Source organism: Brassica napus, chromosome A7 (assembly GCF_020379485.1).
Source record: "Brassica napus cultivar Da-Ae chromosome A7, Da-Ae, whole genome shotgun sequence".
Lineage (NCBI taxonomy): Eukaryota > Viridiplantae > Streptophyta > Magnoliopsida > Brassicales > Brassicaceae > Brassica > Brassica napus.
Window position 1 is genome coordinate 20,068,657 of NC_063440.1, and position 22,419 is coordinate 20,091,075.

The 22,419-nt window shown below is 34.1% G+C and overlaps 4 protein-coding genes, 1 non-coding gene and 1 pseudogene across 5 annotated transcripts; 3 read left to right on the forward strand and 3 right to left on the reverse strand.

The window, feature by feature from the left end:
* Nucleotides 1-40: 40 nt before the first annotated feature.
* Nucleotides 41-2,891, forward strand: LOC106353540 (probable pre-mRNA-splicing factor ATP-dependent RNA helicase DEAH2). Its single transcript, XM_013793304.3, has one exon. The coding sequence runs from the start codon at nt 128-130 to the stop codon at nt 2,138-2,140; it is 2,013 nt and encodes a 670-aa protein (XP_013648758.2). The 5' UTR covers nt 41-127; the 3' UTR covers nt 2,141-2,891.
* A 1,518-nt stretch (nt 2,892-4,409) lies between these two features.
* On the reverse strand, nt 4,410-5,457 carry LOC106353541 (histone H3.3). Its single transcript, XM_013793305.3, has 4 exons — nt 5,202-5,457; nt 5,048-5,124; nt 4,856-4,946; nt 4,410-4,766 (listed from the first exon to the last, which is right to left on the reverse strand). The coding sequence occupies exons 1-4, from the start codon at nt 5,271-5,273 to the stop codon at nt 4,596-4,598; spliced, it is 411 nt and encodes a 136-aa protein (XP_013648759.1). The 5' UTR covers nt 5,274-5,457; the 3' UTR covers nt 4,410-4,595.
* Nucleotides 5,458-8,510: 3,053 nt separating this feature from the next.
* Nucleotides 8,511-9,326, reverse strand: LOC106356964 (auxin-responsive protein SAUR50-like). The gene has a single exon (XM_013796671.3). It carries the CDS (start codon nt 9,134-9,136, stop codon nt 8,810-8,812), a length of 327 nt encoding a protein of 108 aa, XP_013652125.1. The 5' UTR covers nt 9,137-9,326; the 3' UTR covers nt 8,511-8,809.
* A 3,889-nt stretch (nt 9,327-13,215) lies between these two features.
* Nucleotides 13,216-13,288, forward strand: TRNAE-CUC. Its single transcript has one exon. It is a non-coding gene; the product is annotated as a tRNA-Glu (tRNA).
* Nucleotides 13,289-14,861: 1,573 nt separating this feature from the next.
* On the forward strand, nt 14,862-15,835 carry LOC106357437 (annotated as a pseudogene).
* Nucleotides 15,836-18,521: 2,686 nt separating this feature from the next.
* LOC106353539 (B-box zinc finger protein 21) lies at nt 18,522-20,208 on the reverse strand. The gene is made up of 3 exons (XM_013793303.3): nt 19,834-20,208; nt 19,350-19,742; nt 18,522-19,122 (listed from the first exon to the last, which is right to left on the reverse strand). The coding sequence occupies exons 1-3, from the start codon at nt 20,023-20,025 to the stop codon at nt 18,748-18,750; spliced, it is 960 nt and encodes a 319-aa protein (XP_013648757.1). The 5' UTR covers nt 20,026-20,208; the 3' UTR covers nt 18,522-18,747.
* Between the last annotated feature and the right edge of the window lie 2,211 nt (nt 20,209-22,419).

Genomic DNA, 22,419 nt, shown 5'->3' on the forward strand with positions numbered 1-22,419 from the left:
GGGTCAGCGATTAAAAAGGAAACGGATTAATAAAAGCGTCTATATATATAAAACGGACGTGCTTGTTTTTCTCAAACCCCCACCCACCCAAACCTGTAACCTCTATTTCTTGTGCACAAGAAGTAACATGGAGATGAATAAATGGAGTGGAAAAGCTTATAGTCAGAGGTATTACGAGATTCTTGAGAAACGGAAGAGCCTACCTGTGTATGCGCAGAAACAAGAGTTTCTACAATGCTTGATGAGCAACCAGACGTTGATACTTGTCGGTGAAACCGGTAGTGGTAAGACTACGCAGATCCCACAGTTTGTTTTGGAAGCCGTGCACGAAAAACACCCTAGCAAGTGGCTGGTCGGGTGCACACAGCCTCGTAGAGTCGCAGCCATGTCCGTGGCAAGTCGTGTTGCTGAAGAGATGGATGTAGCTATCGGTGAAGAAGTCGGTTACTCCGTTCGCTTTGAGGATTGCACTAGCTCCAAAACAGTGCTTACGTACTTGACCGATGGTATGCTTATGAGAGAAGCAATGACCGATCCGCTTCTACAGAGATATAAAGTGATAGTCCTCGATGAAGCCCATGAAAGAACTTTAGCCACGGATTTACTATTTGGTGTTCTCAAACGAGTCTTGAGCAACAGACCGGACCTTAAGCTAGTTGTGATGAGTGCAACTTTGGAAGCTGAAAAGTGTCTTGAGTATTTTAGAGGTGCACCTCTTATGAAAGTTCCGGGAAGGCTCCATCCCGTAGAGATCTTGTACACGCAAGAACCTGAGAGAGACTATCTTGACGCGGCTATTCGGACAGTTGTTCAGATTCACATGTCCGAGCCGCCCGGTGATGTTCTTGTTTTCTTAACCGGCGAGGAGGAGATTGAAGATGCATGCAGAAAAATCGTCTGTGAACTTGGGGATCAAGTAAACGTTGTGCCTTTGTATTCTTCTCTTCCACCAGCCATGCAGCAGAAGATATTTGATCCTCCTACGGAGAATGTGAGGAAGATTGTTGTATCCACCAACATCGCAGAGACTTCTTTAACCATCGATGGAGTTGTTTACGTGGTTGATCCTGGCTTCGCTAAGCAGAAACTATACAACCCTGAAACTCGTGTTGAGTCGTTGTTGGTGTCTGCAATATCACAAGCAAGTGCTAACCAGAGAGCTGGTCGTGCAGGTAGAACACGGCCTGGGAAATGTTTCAGGCTTTACACAGAGAAGAGTTTCAACCATGATTTGATTGAGCAGACGTATCCTGAGATACTGAGATCAAACCTTGCAAACACTGTTCTGACTTTGAAAAAACTTGGTATAGATAACTTGGTTTGCTTCGACTATATGGACCCTCCTGCTCCTGTGACGATGGGGCGGGCCTTGAACGATTTGCTTGATCTGGGAGCATTAGATGAAGAACTTAACTTGACAAGGACGGGTGAGATGATGAGTGAGTTTCCTTTGGATCCACAGATGGCAAAGATGCTTATAGTCAGTCCTAAATTCAACTGCTCCAACGAGATTCTCTCAATTTCAGCTATGTTATCAGTACCAAACTGCTTTATAAGGCCAAGAGGAGAGGCGCAAAAAGCAGCAGATGAAGCTAGAGCTAGGTTTGGTCACACTGATGGAGATCACCTCACGTTGCTGAATGTGTACCATGATTATAAACAAAACAACGGAGACTCGAACTGGTGCTACCAGAACTTCATCAACCATAAGGCAATGAAGTCTGCTGACAATGTTAGAGAGCAGTTGGTGAGGATAATGTCCAGGTTTAATCTCAAGACGTGTAGCTCTGATTTTACCAGCCGTGACTACTATATTAACATAAGAAAGGCATTGCTTGCTGGCTATTTCATGCAAGTGGCTCATTTAGACCGCACGGGCCACTACTTGACCGCCAAAGATGGACAAATGGTTCACCTGCATCCATCGTGTTGCTTGGATCACAAACCGGAGTGGGTAGTCTACAATGAATATGTTCTGACTAGTCGTAATTTCATAAGGACTGTCACGTATATTCGAGGTGAATGGCTAGTGGATGTTGCACCAGATTACTATCATCTTTCCGACTTCCCAAACTGTGAAGCCAAACGAGTCCTCCAGAAGCTTTCTAAGAAGAGAGACAGAGCGGGGAACCCAAAGTGAAAACGGGCTAGTTTAGACTTATATCATTACAGATATCTAAAGTTTCTTTTGTGTGTAAAATATGGCTCCAAAATCCCCAGTTTTGTGTTTCTCAGTTAATACTCTGGTTTGATTTTATTTATTGACCAAAAAGTTGGTAGAGTTTCATGATTACATAGATGCGAAGATTCTAATCCAGTTATTTTCATTAGAACAAATGTAATTCAAGGTCATGATCAAGAGAAAGATGATCTAAACTTTTTCATCCAATCCCAAAACGATACACCATTTAAATACTATTCCAGGGATTAATAACCAAACCAAACCAAAACTTTGGTTTCCCATTATTCAGTTCAATTCGGTAAAGCTTTTACAAACAATTTGGTTATCAGCTCAATAGTCGGTTAGTTCAGTTTAAGAAAAATAATCAACTTCTGCAACAATCTAACCAGAAAAAAATGAACCAAAATTAGGTGAAATTATCCAATATCGTAACAGATTTAAACCGAAATCCAACAAAAATAAAAAAAATATTGGTTAATTCAATGGAATGTTCAAAAACTAAAATTACCAAACCAAACTGTTTTCGGTTCAACTCAAATGAGATTATGGATGAACCAAACTAATTGATACACTTTCTTCTGCCAGTTTCGATTGTTGTAAGAATAAGATTTCTCAATTAGCTTAATAATAGGTAACTAGGTAATAACCCGCGCCTTGCGCGGGATGTGATTATTAGTTTTGTTATTTTTTAATAAAAACACATTAAATCTGTTTAATCTGGATATTGGTTCAGTTTTAAATTATTTTTTTGGTTTATTCTGTTAGAATGTTTGATTTTTTAGTTTTTTCGGTAGAAACCAAAAATTATTATTATTTGTTTATTTTTATGTTATAAATTTTAGATAATCGTCATGTCGAAACAATGGTTTCATATTATAGTTTGTAAACGGATAATAGTTCAAGAAAAAGAAAAGAAAATTATTAAGACTAATCATTTCACTACAATTTGGTCGGTCGTGAAAGAAGCATTAAGAAAAAAAAATATTTCAACTTCCAAAAAAAATAGATACTTCAGTAGTGGTAAATACTTATAAAGTTTTCACATCAAGGTGCACATGTATGTGTATATAAAATTATATAAAAATAAATGACAAATATATAAAGATATTGTTAATTAATATTAATGACATTTTTGTTCTAAATAATACATGAAAGATAAAATTAAAATTAATTAAAAGGTAAAAAGGCCTTGATATTAGTGAATTTTTTTACATAAAAAAATCAATTGTATCCGTAAATAGAGGTGGGCACAGATCGAATATCCGAGTATTTGAAGACATTCATGTCGATTCAATCTTTAGTCACTTGGATAGTCGGTGATTATGATATCCGAAATGATTTAGAATTTTAAAGAATATTCGATTTGATCCGTAAATAAAATTAAAAAATTAATTGAAAATTTAATAATAACGTTTTATTACAAAAATAAAATATTATTTACTTTTTAAATTTTAATACCTAATATAATAAATTTAATTTATAAAAATATTGTAAAACTTATATAAACTATAATATATATAACATATATACATATATATATATAATTCTGTACATATATGTATATATATGCATATAATAGATCGAATTTGATAATCGCTCTTAAAAATATTGGTATTTGTGATTTGCTTTTCTTTAATTGTATTTTAGTAATTGATTTGCTTCGTAAAGTTACGGATATCCATATTTTTTGGTTCAATTCAAAACGGATAACGAATTGAATCAAAACTTATTAATATTTTGCCCAACTTTATCGGTAAACAATAAAAATAATATATATATAGTTTAGCTTTTGATTCGTTATTTGTTTTGATTCGAACCGAAAAATCCAAAGTTTTATTGGAACCATGCATATGAGTTTTATATTAAAAAAATAAAAAGTATATAGTGTGAACACATTTATGAATATAGTGTGAATGCATTAGCATATTTATTATCAAATCATTGTGAAGCTGCCACGTGTCTATTATAGTGTGAATGCATTTATTACAATGCTTCTCCTTTAATATATAAGGGATAAGTATTCAATAAAAAATGAACCAAAATTAGGTGAAATTATTCAATATCGCAACAGATTTAAACCGAAATCCAACAAAAAAAAAAAAATATTGGTTAATTCAATGGAATGTTCAAAAACTAAAATTACCAAACCAAACTGTTTTCGGTTCAACTCAAATGAGATTATGGATGAACCAAACTAATTGATAACACTTTCTTCTGCCAGTTTGGATTGTTGTAAGAATAAGATTTCTCAATTAGTTTAATAGGTAAGTAGCTTCTGCTAAACTCATACATGTTCTTGATTCAAAGAGCGTTTAACAAGCACCATTATGGTTAAAAGCTAGACAATGACATGAAGAAAGAAGCAAGCAAGAAATCAAAAGCACAAAACACTAATGGAATTATAGGAATCTAACTAAGCACGCTCTCCACGAATGCGCCTAGCCAATTGAATGTCTTTGGGCATGATGGTGACTCTCTTAGCGTGAATGGCACACAGATTCGTGTCTTCGAACAAACCCACCAAGTACGCCTCCGCAGCTTCCTGAAGTGCCAACACCGCGTGGCTCTGGAATCTCAGATCCGTCTACATAATCCCAATCAAAAGAAACAGATCATTAAGCTTAATCAGAAACAAGATTGAATAATAATAATAATAAATAAAAAAAGATTGACCTTGAAATCCTGGGCGATTTCACGAACAAGACGCTGGAAAGGAAGTTTACGGATCAGTAACTCAGTGCTCTTCTGGTACTTACGAATCTCACTGATTCCATCAACAACAAACACAAGACACCGTTAACTAACGGAGGCGGAACTTTTCCGTTAATTGATTGAATAATGAGAAAGAGATGTGGGAAGTTATACCGGAGAGCGACGGTTCCGGGACGGTAACGGTGAGGCTTCTTCACTCCTCCGGTGGTCGGTGCTGATTTCCTCGCAGCCTGTTTCCACAAATCAATAATCACAAACCCTAGATCCCCTTTTCTTCCGTAAAATCGAATCGAAGAAGAACAAAAACCTTGGTGGCGAGTTGCTTCCTCGGAGCTTTCCCTCCGGTGGATTTCCTCGCAGTCTGTTTCGTACGAGCCATGGCTTTGAATCGGAGATGATGGGATCGAATGTTTGTTAAAAGTTTAGAGAGAGAAAGTAGAGAAGATTATAGTGAGGAGGTGTTTTAAGGGAGGAGGAGACGTGCGATTAGGATCATGTTCAACGGTCCAGATTTGATTGAGGAAAACCATTACGCTTACGTGTTATCGATTCTTATTGGTCCGTTTCTTGTTAGGATTAGTTTGGTTCATCGACATATGAGCTTTAAGAATTGGTTACATAGAACTGGAACAAATTAATGAATTAGTGATTTGATTCCCTGGTCCATATTTAAGCCCAAAGTGATTAAGGTCGAACTATGCAGTTCAGTTGAAATATAGGTCCATAGGCCCATCATCGATAAACCTCAACATGGACGAAAAGTAGCTAGCAGCAACCATAATCGTGTAATCAGAACTTCACGTAAAAGTATAAAATACGTTCAAAAATCAGTAAATTTAAAAATCGACGTCACAAAAAAAACAATTCTGTATTGTTATTGTTTCATGTTTGCTCATTGATTCCCTAGCCCACAAGAAATTCAACTTGTCCGCCAACGAGAATACTCATCTCCCGTGAAACAGAATCTCGCCTACATAATTACGAGCAATCCATGCCACTCCACATACCCTTATCAGTGCTAGACCAAAAGGCTCCTATTTTGCATTTAATCTTCTCAGCTTGTGGTTTCTGCCAACCCAAATTGCACTCGAGGTGAACTCTATTCTGCTCTGCTACCACGGCTGGGCACATGATCATTAACCATTAGCCATATAACTCGACAAACAGTGTTCGTTAAATATTTTCTTAAATCATATTCTTCGAAAGAAAATTCCTTGTTGGAGATGGCATAATATATATAGTCTACCTACTCTCAATAAAACTATTTTAGTTACAACTTACAACTTTTCGGAGTTAAAATCCGGTCAAAACTTTCATTAAATTAGATGTTAACATTCCTGAAATTTGTAGTTTTAGTTTTTGGTAAAAAAGTTAAACTTATAAATAGTAGTTTTTTTAAAAAGGGGAGAGGTCAAGTTAGTAGTTTTTTTTTATAAATAGTAGTTTTTTTAAGTTAGTAGTTTATAATCCAATTTTGGGGTTGGATCAGTTTTTTTTTTGGTCATCGGGGTTGGATTAGTTATCCAATGATTGAATCAATTTGATTCTATCGGAAGAGTCTCGGACCGTTTGTTAATTACCGTACGGTGAATCGACGTCAATTCATATTTTAGGAGTGTATTAGGCGATACGGTCAATCTTATCGTGATCTCGAAGTCCAAAATAAGCCAAGATTATGGTCGTATCCTAGCCGTCCAAGTAATTGAAGTAGGTCCACCACCAACCACTTTGTGTCGATGTGTTGTAGATTATCATCTATCATCAACCCATGAGAAACTTCTGGGGTTCATACAATTGATCAACGATACGAGTTTTCCTAAGCTGCTCCCATCCGCATAAATCTCATTGCCTCGGATACCAAGATTTCCTGAGTCGTTTTTGGCATAGCTAACTCTCGATGAACTTGTCTAAGCTCATAATCATCCCCAACACTAAAGCTCCAGACGAACTGAAAGAGAGGGAGGGCAAAAGACACTAACCGAGTATTTTATAGCCCGACTGTATTGTACACCCACACCTTCGTCGCCAAAGTTAGGCCTGATCTCGACGCCGAACACTAATCCAGAGATTCTGATGACTTGTACAAAGCCGCCAAGAACACTACTAATGGCAAACCAAATGATTTACCATCAGTACTGGGACGTGAAACATGACTTAAAAATGACAACGTTGCGACCAAGACCACAATCAGGACGCCTTTTGCCAACTTTGAGAACCGAAGTATCGGATCCCGTGACTCGTTAAGTAATCCACCGGTGTCGACGGTGAAGCAATCAAACAAAAAAAAATTAGAGTTAAACTCCGACAAAGAAAACTGTCGCCACTAAGCAGAGAGTCAAAAAAGTGACATCATCAAGAAATCTGAAGTGAGAAGGGTCCATCGAGCAGCTACTAAAACCCAAACCCAGAGTCGAGAGCAAGACGAAGAAAATAGAGAGACGGGGAAAAAGCAAAACAGAAAGAGGCGAGGAGAGAGATGATGCCTCCGGTGCTGGACGCCAGAGCTGCTGTATAAAAGAAGCTTGAAGTCCAAGAGAGAGTTAGGCTTTTCTTTAACGTTTCTCTTTTTTTTTTCTTTTGTTCAAGCTCCAATAAAGTATAACCACTTGCTAAAGGACAAGTGGAACAAATCTTCACCATTCTTGCCAAAACAAAGTTATATTTCTCATCTTTTACCTTATTTTTTATTCTTTTTAATTTTTTTATAGTTTCTTTATTGAGATTGTGAGAGATCGGATATGCTCTTTATAGTCTAAATAGTAGATGATTTTGAACAAGTACGCTTTGCTTTTGAAAGAAAAGGTGATTCCAAATTGGTTTGATATTATACCTTCTACTATCATAATTTAAGACAAACATTAAACATGTTTTCCGAGTCTCAACATAGCAGAGCCCTATATATAGTTATATACTGTAAAAACCTGCAACTAACATCCCATACCACGTAAATTTATTTATCTTTTAGTTATTTCAACAGTTTTAACTGCCATAAAACGCCGGTTAAGGGCATCTCCAACCCTACTCTATTTTTTTCTCTAAAATGGAAAAAATGGAGTAAAAGTGAATATGGAGTAAGGAATGCTCCAACCCAACTCCATATCTCACTCCATAATGAAATTTATTCCATAAATGAAGTAATCTATTTTTTATTTATTCATCACTCCATTATGAAGTGGAAAATGGAATAGGGATGAAGCAATTTTACTCCATTTTCACTTTTACTCCAATTTGGAGGAAAAAATGGAGTTATACATTGGAGATGCTATAAGAGAGACACCATCGTCTCTTTTTAATAGAGAAAAAGAGAATACATGGGGAGTTTTTACAAAATATAAAGATGGGAAATTTTGAAACATTAAGAAATTTGAAAAGATTCGTGTCAAAAAAAAAAAAAATTTTGAAAAGATAGAAAAAAAAATCTAAAAAGTAACCACCATATGTCTTACTGCTATTTTTTTTTTGTTGGTCTAAACTATCTTACTGATGATATTTATTTAGAAAAATGTGAAATGAGCTAAGATTTTAACATGGGTCTGAGACTCAGATTCATAAATCACATTACACAGCAATGCATTAATTTATGCAAAAGAAAAACCACACCAATAAAATGAAGCTGAGCTCTGGAAAATTAAAAGTCTCATTCATCAAATATTAAGATCTCTCTCACAGGGTACACATTCAACAACGATTGACCTTCATCAGCAATTTGTTTTATTTTTTACAAATCTGAAAAGAGAACCAAGAATAGTAAATCATTCTCATTGGGTTTATCTAAGGGTTAGGTCTCAGTCTAATACAACACTAAACCCATGTACTAGCCAAAACATATAAAAATTAGTCTGCTAAAACAGAGAAACATTTACTCATCAGCTATCTCTGTTATTAAAAAGAGAAGCAAAACCCTAAAAGTTATGTTCATCCGAGCATGGAGGTGAGAGATTGGAAGACGACTTCTTCACAAGGTATAGTGAGACCCATTTCGTGATCGAAACCAAACTCTTCCTCTGCTTGCTGGAGAAGAAGCTGGAACTCTGGTCGGGTCAAAAGCGAAATGGGGACAACGTACCTGACCCGTTTCTCTCCAACATAGACAACGAAATGACCTTTAGGCACGTCAAGAGGATGCCCGTTTTCGTCTTCGCTGTATTCATTACTCTGTTTCTTACCCAAGCTCGAGCATCTCTTCAAAATTTGCTTGATCATCGCCGTTTGTGTTAGCTTGTTTGCCTTTTTCATCGCCATTCTTTTCAAAATCCTCGAAAATGAACTAATTAGTATTTATTTTCTATAATCTTCGGATCTTTTTGTTGTTGTGTGTTTCAAGATCCTTCTTTTTTTCTTGTTTTCGCAATGAAGGGTGATTGTGAATAGAGTGAGCGAGGGCTCATGGAATTGTGGTTGGGGTATTTATTGAGGAGTATGGCGAGTGTGATTTTTGATATTTTTTTATAAACCTCAATATACGAAATTTAAAACGTATATACGCGAATTTAGGCACACCCACATGTGTGTGTATATGCATAGAGAAAGTGAGATGATGATATCGAGGCGTTGAGGAGATTACGATGCGTTTTTTTGTCCGAATATGAATTTGCGTGTTTGCTACGGATAACCATTTGTTGTGCATTCAGACGAAGCAAATATTTATTTTGTTGTAGAACTAATAGAATGTGGGAGACTCGGAGGCGACAGCTTGGTCATCATCTGGCTTGGTTCTAAAATATTATCCTATCAAACGAACATAAAACAAACCGAGGCGTAATTTAGATAAATAAATTTTACTAAAATGAGAGATATATTTCCAAAGCATGTGAAAATGTGGGGGTCCAAATCCAAAACGAGACGAGTATGTTAGGGATTTTTTTTCTTTTTTTTTGAGAAAGGGCTTATGTTTGGGATTTGTTAAACGGGCGGTCTTATGTTGATCTTCCTTTCACTATTTGTGGTTGGAAATATTTTAATATCTAGATAAGATAACTACTGATTTTTTTGGTTCATGCATGCTCGCTGATTTTGTTAATTATTTAGGGTTTTAATCTCAACCTTCGAGGTTGATTAGGGTTTTACGCGAATTTTTGTATAATTCTGTAAGTTCGTATTTTTTTTTTTGACTGATCTAAGTTCGTATATTGCATACTCTTTATTGTCTCCACTTTATGTGTTATCTAGACACATTCTCCCATTATGTCCCAGTTTCTTTGTTTATTGAGCGTGGGGACTTTTCTTTATGATTTTATCCAAGTTGTTAGTGAATTATTCAATATCACATAACGTGTTACTTTATGCACGTTCATATACAAGCAGCAATATATACAATACTATATATTTTTATACTTAAATAAAATGAAATATTCAATGATATGGTAAATTCTTTCTATCAAAATTTTCTTTCTGATTGCCAGCTTGCATGAACTAACACGTCAAGAGGTGTTGTTTCAGTAATTACCAAGTACTAATTAAAGATTGGTGCTACGTGTGGGAAAATATAGCTTACGTTTTGTAAATCTTCCCATCTTTTTAAAATGTTAGAGCATGATTAGTAGAGAGTTTTTAGCATGAAGTTCTTAGAACCGGTTTAAGTTTTTTTAGTTAAAAATTAAGAGACAGTTTCTTATATTCCGGTAAGAACTACATCTTAAGAACCTTTCATTAATCATGTTCTTAGTACTAGGTCCTTTGATAGACCAATAGTGTTTTTAACTCAACAAACCACTTTTACTAATTATGGTTATGATTATTCGTTATTTTTTTTTGTATTAAGTACAAAGCTTCAAAATAGAAAACAAAAACTATTATGTATTGATTATGATTATTCGTTATTTTCTTGTTTTAATGTTCTTTGTACCAAAAAGATGGAGTTACAAACTAAAATGTCCTACTTTACATTTTTTTTTTGGTAAGAAAATGTCCTACTTTACATTACCCATAGAAAAACTTCTTACCTTACAAACTTACCCGTATTGATTATGATTGTTTGTAATTAGCAATAAGTTTCATGTGTTTGATCTTCAATTTCGGTGGTCAAAGTGCAACATTATCATAATACTAAAGAGCTGAAAATTCAAAATTATTACTTTTTCTCTGACAAAATAAAATTACCACACTTCTTGAGTATATTTATATATTTCTCCAATGAGGAAGAAAACTAAAAAGGCACCGAAGCGTACCACGATCTTTGGTTGCTGAACCCGTGAGTCTAGAAGAATAAAAGAAAGGACAGGAAAGCTGAAACTTACTCCATAAAAGATAAAAAAGGATACTTGAGCCATTAGTGGGTACGGTAGAAAAATATTGAGCGATCGAGAAACTATGGTTGGAAACTTAGAAATATGATAATAACGAAGTGTTAACGTAACACGTCGTATAACCGAACTTCTGTCCACTTGTAAAACCATATACAGTGAATCTTTATGTTATATTAAAATGCATTTAAAATCAATAGGAAAAACAAAGAAGCAGAGGGGTCGATGTTTCGGACTACAAACTCTTTTTTTTCTTTTGTGCAATCGGACCACAAACTAAAAACCCAGAAAATTGTAGTAACTAGTAATCAAACGTGGACTCTTTAGCTGTTTCAACTAACTCACATGCTTTCCTGATTACATCCTTGTTATCTTGAGATAAGTAAGTAGTCACGTTCCCATTTTTTGTGAGTTGATATCGTGAATCATTTTTCAGTTTAAAGCTAAAAGCCTAAAGGTTAGCAATGTAAGCAACAACAAGGTAAAATAAATTATATAACAAGATAACTTTTAAACTTTTTGATAGTTAAATACGTACAGCTCCAAGTTGCAGTAGTAGTAGCCCTCCCTGCCCGAAAATTAAATTTACAAAATTTACTTCCTGCGGCTCAATAGCCCACAGAGTCATATTATACTGTTTCATTCGTATTATCTGATTTCATAAGTCATATACACAAAAAAAATCCGGCTAGGTTTCAAAATCGTGTTAAAAGAGTTCAGAAATATATTTCTAAACTCCAAAATGCATGCCCGCACACGGTTACGTTCAGTCTAAAACACTAAAAAAATAGTATAGTTTTGTTTGCATGTATAAATTTATTTATTACAAATACAGCGTAGAAAAGATTACAAAGCGAGAGACGAAAATAATGGCAAGCCGTGACGGGTTTGTTGTTTGTACAATATCAAAGAGCATGATCGATGAACAGTTACCAAAGCAGCAGCGTGTGGATGAGGCTTAAAAATAAGGACAGGTTACAGGTTATAAATTCCATTTTATAAATAAGGGATAAGAACTTAAAGGTGTCTGGTTCGTACAATGACAGTACTCGAACCCGTTACGGCTTCTCGAATTTATTATCTGCAACTAATCTAACAAATGCACATGCCAGCCGTATATTTTGTTGGACTTTAATGGTATGTAAATTCGTCGTCATCGTCGAAATCCATTTCACGGCATTTTCTGTTTTCACCTACTTGAATAATATAATAATAAAATATTATAATTTTAAAATTGTACAAGAAAAGCACGAGCTTGTAATGTTTTGGGTTACTAAGGAAAATTGTTTATAAAGAGTTCAACTGGGGGATGACAGAATAAGGTTTCTAACGACTAAAAACTCCGTTGTCAAAAAAAAAAAACAACTAAAAAGCTTTAAAACAAACTGCCAATCTCTTCTTAGAATGAAACCAAACTAACATGTTCCATCAACGAGATTGGTCACATGAAAACTGAAACTTTTTTTTTTTTGAAAACTGAAACTTATTTATTATTTCAATTTTTGTAGAAACCATACTAGTATTGATGGATCCCACAATAGCGAGGTAGTTGGCGTAACCAGACTACATAACGGACCTTCATGTTTATTTTACAAGACACAACCACACATCAATTTCGGCCAGTGTAAACTACTTTGGGCCTTTGGCTGTTTCTTTTTCCTTTAATTATCTAAAATGGACGGACGACTAAAAAATAGTTTACCTGTTCGAAATGAATGTTATGGGAAGTACATTTTATCTAAAGAGATATAAACAAACTTTTTGAAAAATATATAGTAAAACAAATAACAAAATCTTGCCTTAACTAGCGAAATACATAAAACTTATACCAACCAATTCTCCTAAAAATTTAAAAACTAAATTATTTCTTTTCTTTTGAAAATGATTTTAAACCATTTTCAGGTGGAGATGTTAGTTGAAGTGGCTGGAATAAGATATGATTTAATCGCCGCAATGAGTAATATGAGATATTGTAATCACATTTTTGTTTCCTACAAACACTAGGGTCATTTGATTGTGTGCAGATACTAAAGTTTACAAATCTGACTTGTAAAGCATAGACGCCAAATCTACCACAATTCCGTTGTAGTCTAGCTGGTCAGGATACTCGGCTCTCACCCGAGAGACCCGGGTTCGAGTCCCGGCAACGGAGTTTCCTTTTCGGGTTAGGTTTGGCGGACCTCAGCTTCACTATCAAGAAATATATATTGCTTTATTTCCCTTTTGAGATTGAATAACGGTTTTAATTCGTCCCACTTAAAAATCCCAGACCAAACTAAACTCCATGAAAGTGATCCTAAGAGTTTCTTTTTGTAAGCTGTTAAGAGTTAGTTGTATACCATTGGTTGTATATGTATAGACTACACACGAAAAGATGAAAAAAAATGTATTTTATATACAATCGAACTTGTTATTAATTGGGAGAGAGAAATGGTGGTCCAGTTCATCTCAGAGTGCAGATGAAACTGAAATTAGATACGTAAAAGGGAAAGTATAAACAACAGTACCGAATACTCCATAGACACAGCGTTGATGGCATCATTGCCTACGTAAGTTTTTCTTTTGTAATTTTGTACAAAGAAAGAAAGATGTTCATCGAAGGAGAAGACTTGCAGTGCTGATTGGTAGCTACTACCGCTAGTAGTGTTACCTAAGGGATCTCTTATTTTTCTTGGTTTATAATCACTTAATCATTAGTTGGTTAACCACTATTATCTCTTACTACTATATATACTAAACCAAGCTTTCAGAACAGGTGAAATCCAGCTCCAACAATAAGTACTGATCCTAGTGACAACTAATAAACTCTAATCTTATATTGCAAAGAAAATTAAATGAATTAGAAATGGGAGATATCGCGTCTTTATAAGAAGCAATTGTGACTTTAAATTATTTGCTGTAGAATTAGGGACGTAGAATATTGTGATGTAGCTATATGATTTTCAGCTGTGAGTTAAAGAAAAAACATAATTAGTAAATATTATTTATGTATTTTAAATTAAAAATTCAACCATGATTATTTTAAATAAGAAATCAAATTGATAAGTAATAATCAAATTTTATAAACTGGATAATTATTATTTTAGTATGAACTATCTATTATATAATTATGAAGTAACTATTTTAGATAAATGAATACAGTTAGCAAATATCATACATAATCAACAACTATGAAATTTTTATTTATATGCCTATGAAATTTATAATTACACATCCATATATTTCCAATCAAGTGAAATATAAATGTAGACATGTATTATAAATATATATCATTATACTGATATTTTTAGAAAGAAAATATACATTTTTATAGGAAAGAGGAAAATCATCACCGAAAGCACTTGTAATAGTGATTTGGAAAATTTGCTCTCTAGAGCAATAAAATGAAAGAAACACTAGTTATGGCTGTGAGTTCTAAAACGTAAACTAAAGTTTGATTGTTGTGGTTAAAGTGCTGTAGATTGAATAAAAGCTGTGTACATCACTCACAGCCCTCCCCAATCATACGTCAACATGCGTCCTTAGAAACACACATAATAAGTTGCCAAAATATATAATTATGATCGTTTTAATCTCTTCTTCATTTTTAGGACAAACAATTTATTCTTGGTAGGTCCAATCGTAGTTCTCAATGAGAATTTTACTTTATTTAAGGGGACAAAAAAAAACCACTATAAATAAAGAACCAAAGCGAAGAAGCTAATGTATCATGTCAAAGAAAACAAGTCTACTTACAAACTTCATGGAGTACCAAGAAAAATGAAGACAACTTCGTCATTGGTGGTTATCTTTCTTCTCATTGTGATCTTTCAAACTAACAAACTAGTGAGTGGGCATGTCCGTTCCAGCGAATAAGACACGGCCAAGAAGAACAACACTGATATAAATAACACAACCTCCAAAATAGTTCTCAAGGACAAGGAAATAAGTTATGGTGGAGGAAGCGGAAGCTTAAGATGGGCATGGGGTGGTGGTGGCGGCGGAGAGGGTGGAGGAGGAGGTGGTAGTGGCAGAGGATGGGGATGGGGAGGAGGAGGTGGTAGTGGAGGATGGTACAAATGGGGTTGTAGCGGAGGAGGAAGAGAAGGAAAAGGAGAGTTTGTGAAAAGAGAATATGCAGAGTGCAAAGGAAAAGGAAAATGTGGAAGAATGAGAATGGAGTGTCCACAACATTGTGGAGGTTTTTGCTTTTATGATTGTCGCTTTCTATGCAAACCACATTGCCGTCGCTAGAGAGATACATACATCCATATCGTTTGATCAATTTCTTCATTTTTCGGTTTTTTGTTTACTTTTGTTTTTTGGTAATCTAATTTCTTAAGCTAAGGGTTTCTGCTTTACAAATATTTTGGAGCTTCTTGGGTGCTGATTGCTGAAAACGAAAAAAGAAAGCTTTTATACTAGGATGATGGTTCATATACGTTCCCAAAAGAACTCCAATATGAGATTTTCTTTTGTTTTTGTTTTTGCTTTCGATAATGAACATCTTTTGATAAGAACTATACCGTCTGTATTAGTGTTTTCGAACGAAATTATGATATAATAATTTGTTAGAAAGATGATATTATTATAACGATTGTTTTAGAGCACCACAATGACTAATCAATGTAATCTCTTGGTTACTTTAACGAGATATATCTCATTGTTCTTATAAAATATTTCGATATATCCTGATCCTTGCATCACAGTGGCTGTTGATGAAAATATCATAATATATCATAATATGACTAATTTTTCCTGAGAGCATTCAACTTTAACCATTCATCTTTTAAGCAATATTTTTGGCTGACTGTAATATACTACAAAAATAAATAAGGATCATGTCAGCACTAATGAAACATGAAAACAATGATGATTATTAACAAAAAGAACACTCAGTGGTCAATGTTAAGCTTAAAGATAAGCAGGAGAAAAAGGTTTTGAAAAAAAATAAAAGTCACTTTAAGCTTAAAGGTAAGCTTTTGGGGTTTTTTTCTTGAGTAAATTAGCTAAATATACTAACAAAGGTGGGATATCATTGAATAGGGGGAAAATGGTAATGTTGGGGGGAAGAAAATTGGAGGGATATAGGGTATGGAGTGCAAATAGGGAAAAAGTGGTGTGTAGGGAGTACAAATTCTCTTTTTTCTTTCATATGAAACGCGACAGATTGGTATATTTTTGTATCCAACATGGGCCTCAGTTAGTCCTTTTTTAGTTGAGAATTTGTACTCCTAAACCCCCCCCCCCCTGCCCCGCCCCGCCCTCAGGCGTCTTAAAAAAATCAGCTAAGATCGCTGCATCAATTTGAACATCTTTTTTGGTCTCTTTGGTTCGTCTATGAATAACTTTTTGACTGTACTGCTTTCATCTAGTTTCAAATAGTTTTTTTTTCTCACTTTTTTGGGCTTTCTAAAATTGTTAGAGCTTTACCGAACCGGTGTAAGAGCAGTTGCAACGCTGATCCTTACAAAAGAATCCTTGCAAAACTATTTTTATAATATGTGGGAACCAAAAAATTTAGGAATTTGTGCCATAATTGTGTCTTGTAGTCCGTAGATAATGACTATTTCGCTGCCGGGCTCGTCACTGTGTGCGGGTTCCATCGCCGCGTGGAAACCCGCGATTGACCCTTTTTTTTTTAAACTGAAAAAAAATAAAAATAATATAAAAGACTTACCTGGGTTATCGAGTCATGAATAACATGGTTGTAGATGCCCTAAAAACTGTTACTTTTTTTTTGCCAACATATACATGAAATGACAAACTTTTTTGCAGCAAAATTCTTAGAGCTTTACTTCTTTCATCTAGTTTCAAAGAATACATTAAATAACCAGTGGCGGTAGTCCAGTGGTGGTTGAGAAAAATAAAAATCCAATACGGCGAAATCCTGGTTCGATCTCTGCTCGCCACCCAAACTGTTTTAAATGGTAAGAATACATGGATGTTGCGGACTTCGTGAGATTAGTCGGTTGACCTCGGTTGCCGGATCTCCACGGTTATAAAAAAAAAGAATACATGAAATGATAAACAAAATTACCTCCACTAAAACCAGTTAGAATACAAAATAAAGTGGAAAAAGAATTAGTAAACTTTGCAAAATGATTAAAAATTTGAACAACTATAATAATGGAAATTTAAAAATCTCCGAAAAATTATTTGAAAACTACATACCCAAAAAGATATTGCATATTGTTAGATAAAAAGTAGTTCAAGAAATAAATGTAATTATCTAATTGGATTTTGAAATTCTACATTTAATCGAATTTGGTTCGAAACGAGTTCGATTGTTCACCTGTTTCTGGTTGTTTACCGGTTTGATTTCCTTGGGTACTGATTTCCATTGGGTATTACCATCAACCCAACCCAGTTGTATCTCCGGTTCGCGGTTGAACCCGTTCGACCACCGGTTTGGTCCAGTTTAAAAACACTGATTTTTTATATTAGATTCACATTTTAACAAACAAAGAACCATAGTCACCAAAACAGAAATTATGATAAATAAAATCATAAAATGAGCTGTTACACGACTTCAACCATTATATAACACCCATATCGTCTATGTCAGTGGTTTCCAAAGTCCGTTCACTTGATCCGTAAATCCCAAAATCCAACTAACAGTTACTGTGTTAAAACTTTGGAGGTTCGAAAGATCTATTTACTAACTATACAATCAACACGTGATTTATCTTCGTATTTTGATCTTACTTGCACGATAATAAGTCATTAATTCATTTAATAGAATAGTTCAAATATGTTTAATTCTTCTTGCACAAAATAACCAAAAATATATACACTTTAGTGATATCAGATCAATTCTTTAAACATTTCAACATGTATTACACATTCCATAAGACGCTTCCAGAAGCCAAAACTTGATTCTCCAGTGGCCACATGCATACGATTACTTTCTCCTTCGCAAACCACGTTTTGAGCAATTTCAAAATCTCCCTTATTTATTAGTAGAAAACAACTCAACTTCTAAGCTCCAATCGTGAATACGAACATGATGGTCATTGATTGGGGCGCATCGTGATCAGTTTCATTCCAACTCAACTTAATGACGTGATGCTACCTTGTTACTTTTTGGCTTTTTGCAATTTAGTTCGGGAAAACGAGTTAATGGCGTGTCGGTACTTTGTTCGTATAGTTTTGGCTGCCATAATGACGTGTCTATAGTTATCAGAGATTTGGAGGCATATTCAATCAGAAACAAAAATATGCCGATGGTGACGGGCACGTTATGGTGAATTTGTCTATATGGTATGCTCTTTTCTTATCTATATTTCTTAATTAATATTAAATAAATACCAACCAAATCCACGAACAATCCTTCACCTATATGGGAACTGGAGAGGCAGAAGATGAAAATGACTCTTCGTTACATACAAAAATACACCACTAGATAGCAATAAGTCATGGGGCTTTATTATTACATAAAACTTGCAAGAGAGGATAAGAAAGACCAACCAAAAGTGAAAAAAAATAGGATTATTACAAAGACTAAACCGCAACCTCAATCACACTTTAAATTTACAAAAGACAGAACAAAAAAAAACCTAATTCTATCAAGACCGAAGTTCAGAGAAATCAAGATGATCAAAAGGGCAACAAACAAACAAAACATATAGATTACCAAAAAGCTCTGGACTTTTTATTAGAATGAAGAGGAGGATGACTTAAAGTAGTAGTAATTTGTGGGACAGTGAAGCCACCATCATCATACCATCTCTTGTTCTGTCCTTGCTGTTTCATGTTTTGTATTGGAGCATAAGTTTTCTCTTCTGGTGATTTTTCTTTGTTGTTGTACATCCCAAACTGAATATTGTTGTTGTTGTTTTCCTGAGAAAAGTACTGATTTGTGTATGAAGAAGGAAGAGTTTGTGGAATCTGAGGGACCCAAATCCCCAAATTCTCAGATGGAAGTGACACTGTATTGTAGTTTTTTCTCTTAGTGCTGTCATCTTCTGCTTCTATATATGGTAACACTCCATCATCATGACCACTCTGAAATCACAAAAGAAAACCCATCAGAAAAGGAAAAATAAAATAAAATTCAGAATTTATACAAAAGTAGAAAAAATCTATCCACATCTATAAAGCTTGACTATTTATATCTCAACTAGATCAGATATGATATTACGTAAACAGAGGAAATTAATGTCACTAATAAACATTAGTTCTTGATTAACCTTAACTTGATATTTCTTGATTAGAGAGAACAACAAACAAACCTTAGAGAAACCAAAAGGAGGAAGCGAGGAGTCGAGGAAGTCCTCTACGTGCCAACCAGGTAAGGTATCGATTAAGTACTCTGAAATCGTGCTTGTAGAGCCCCACTGACTCACCTCTGAGTCGCCACCGATCTTTGAAGAAAGTTGGATCTTGGAGGTGTTGCTCTGAGGAGCTGAGAGAGGTTTCTTGGAAGGGACAGAGCAGTCTTGACTACTAGAGGAAGAAGATCCTGAAGTTGGTTTGTAAACAGAAGATGTAGCAGAGAGCTTAACCCCTGTGAGAAGAAACCTATCGTGTTTCTTCTTGTGCTCGTTGGCAGAGTGTATCGATGTATCACAATCTTTGCATAAGATAGCCCTATCTTGCTGACAAAACAACAAAGCTTTTTTCTCCTACAATTTACAAAAAAAATGACTTCAGATTATTATGATCGTTAGACCAAAACCAGTGTCCTTAAAATCTTGACAAGAAGTTGAGAGAGACCTGACAGATGTCGCAGACAGGAGAGGAGTTGTTGGAGGAAGATGGGTATAGGAGAGAGAAACGGAGATGTTTGGAGGCAAGCTTGTTAGCGTGGTGGACTTGGTGGTCGCAGCCGCCGCACAAAGACGCTTCGTCGGCGGTGCAAAACACCGACGCTTCTTCTTTATCGCAGACGTCGCACCTGATCTTCATCAAACGATCGACTAAGAGAGATAAAGCGAGAGGTTCTTGAAGAGGATAGGAGAGAAGATGTGAGATTTCGTGGAGTTCTTGTAATAAAAGAAAGAGAATATTAAGTAAATAGTATAAGAGGGTTGTATCATTTTCTTCTTCTTTTTTTCTCAATCATATTTATCTCTTTTTTCTAGAAAAATAATACTCTGATACTTTTTGCAAGAAGTCGTTTAAGGTTTTCTACACACGAATTAAAAAAATACTAATTTTTTTGTTTATCCCTGTTTAATATAATTTTTTGTTTGGTTTTATTAATTAATCAACTAAAATATGGGTAAAAAATTTAAAAATTATTTAAAATATGTATTGTAAATGTAAAATGATAATAATAAAACAAAATTTTAAAACTAAAACGCCAGTTAATATGAAACAGAAAAAGTACTTGTCTATATGAAACGGAGGGAGTACTTGTTTATATGAAATGTCACAATCATATTTTAGTCAAATTTTCAATTCTAATATAAAACTCTTGATTATTGATATATTCTATCAATTTCAATTGGTTACTAATGATAGAGTTACACCACACACCCTTTCATTTTTCAATACAAATTTAAGAGATCCTCCCTTTCTTACTGGAGCGCTAACTCCTATTTTGTTTAGAGAATTCTTGTGTTGAATTATTTAGTTGAGTTAAAAATAAATTAAGAAAAAATTAAAGTGTGTGTTATTACTTTATTTTTCACTAATTATATATACAAAATTATATTACATTTTATTTTAACTTTTAAATTTTTTATAGTGAAGGGCTATTAGGTAGTTTGGGTAACCAGATCGAAATAAAACAACCAATAAAACATAATTCTCTATGGAAAAATTTTGCAGTCTTAGCTAGAGAATCCAAAATCTGATTTTACGCTTGTGGAATATAAATGATCTTGAATTTCGAAAATCATATATGCAGAATCTCTGTTTTTTCCAACATTGTTGCAAAGCTTGGCTGAGCACGAGGCTTCTAGATCATTTTAACTTTTAATTTAAGGAGAGAAGATGTGAGAGATTATTGGAGTTCCTTCAACAAAAAGAAAGAGAATATTAAGTAATAATATAAGAGGTTGCTTCTGTAAATCATCATTTTTCTTCTTTTCCTTTTTCAATTATATTTCTCTTTTTCTTAGAAAAATTGTTCTTGTTTTATATGAGATGTCGACAAAGACTTGGAGTACTATTATTTGGTTGAGTTAAAGTAAAATTAGGAGAAAAAAATTGTTTATCACTTTATTTTTCATTAATTACATAAAAATAAAGAAAAATAATTGTTTCATTTTATTTCAACTTTATATTTAAGAATGTATTTTATTTGAAGACAAACCTATAACAAAAACACAAATTATTTTTTCCTTTATTACTTCATATCATTTTTACATATTACTCTAAAGTCCAATGTGTTCTCAATCACATTTTAATTGTAACGTTTAAATAGAAAATATAATTATTATCTTTTGTAGACAAACTAGTTATTACATTATTGTTAGGTCATTATTTCCCTTCCATTCATTTCTTCAGTCACTTTTAAACAAAACCATTGTACTGAAATACTAATTTTAGAGAATTATTGGTACGCAACTAACTTTATATAATGAAACAAAAAAATGATGAAAAGATAATCATCCCTAAAACTTGGAGATAAAATCAGTGGTTTACATCATATGTGAACATTAACTTTTTACAAAAATTAGACGGAATAGTTCAATTTGTTGATGTGAAATTTTAATGATTCAATTTAAAAAATGCGAACAAATCCAATAGTACTTTTTCTTAACAAAATACAATTTACTCATTTTTTTATCAAATCAATTAGTGATTCATTGCTGATATTCATACAAAGCTATAAAACTACGTGTACACAAAAAAATATCTGAAATAATATACATATATTAGGAGGACTAAGGGACATAAATCTTCAACATGAAATATTAATCTTGGATCACATTCTCAACAGTTTTTCAGAGCAATCAACTCGAATCAAAGATCGGCTAAAATTTTGGTGTTCTTCCGGATATTGCTTCATTTGCTCTCTCTTTTGTTTTTTTTTTTATCATTTGTAATTTCTGAATTATTTAATGAGCTCCTAATTGGTTGACAAAAAAAAACTCCTAATTTTTTTTTCATATCCTAACAGTTGACCATGTGCATGATACATAAAATATAAAAACAATTAAACCGTACATGTGCGTTTTTCGTATGATCCAGTTTACACGGAAGATAATACTGTGCTATTTTCCCATGAATTGTTGTCTCCATAAAAGCATCAGATTTGACACCTACTCCATCTGATTTGTAATAATTCATAATAAGTGCTATTTTAATTTTTTTTTTCGTTACAAAAAATGTTATTTTACAATTTTAATG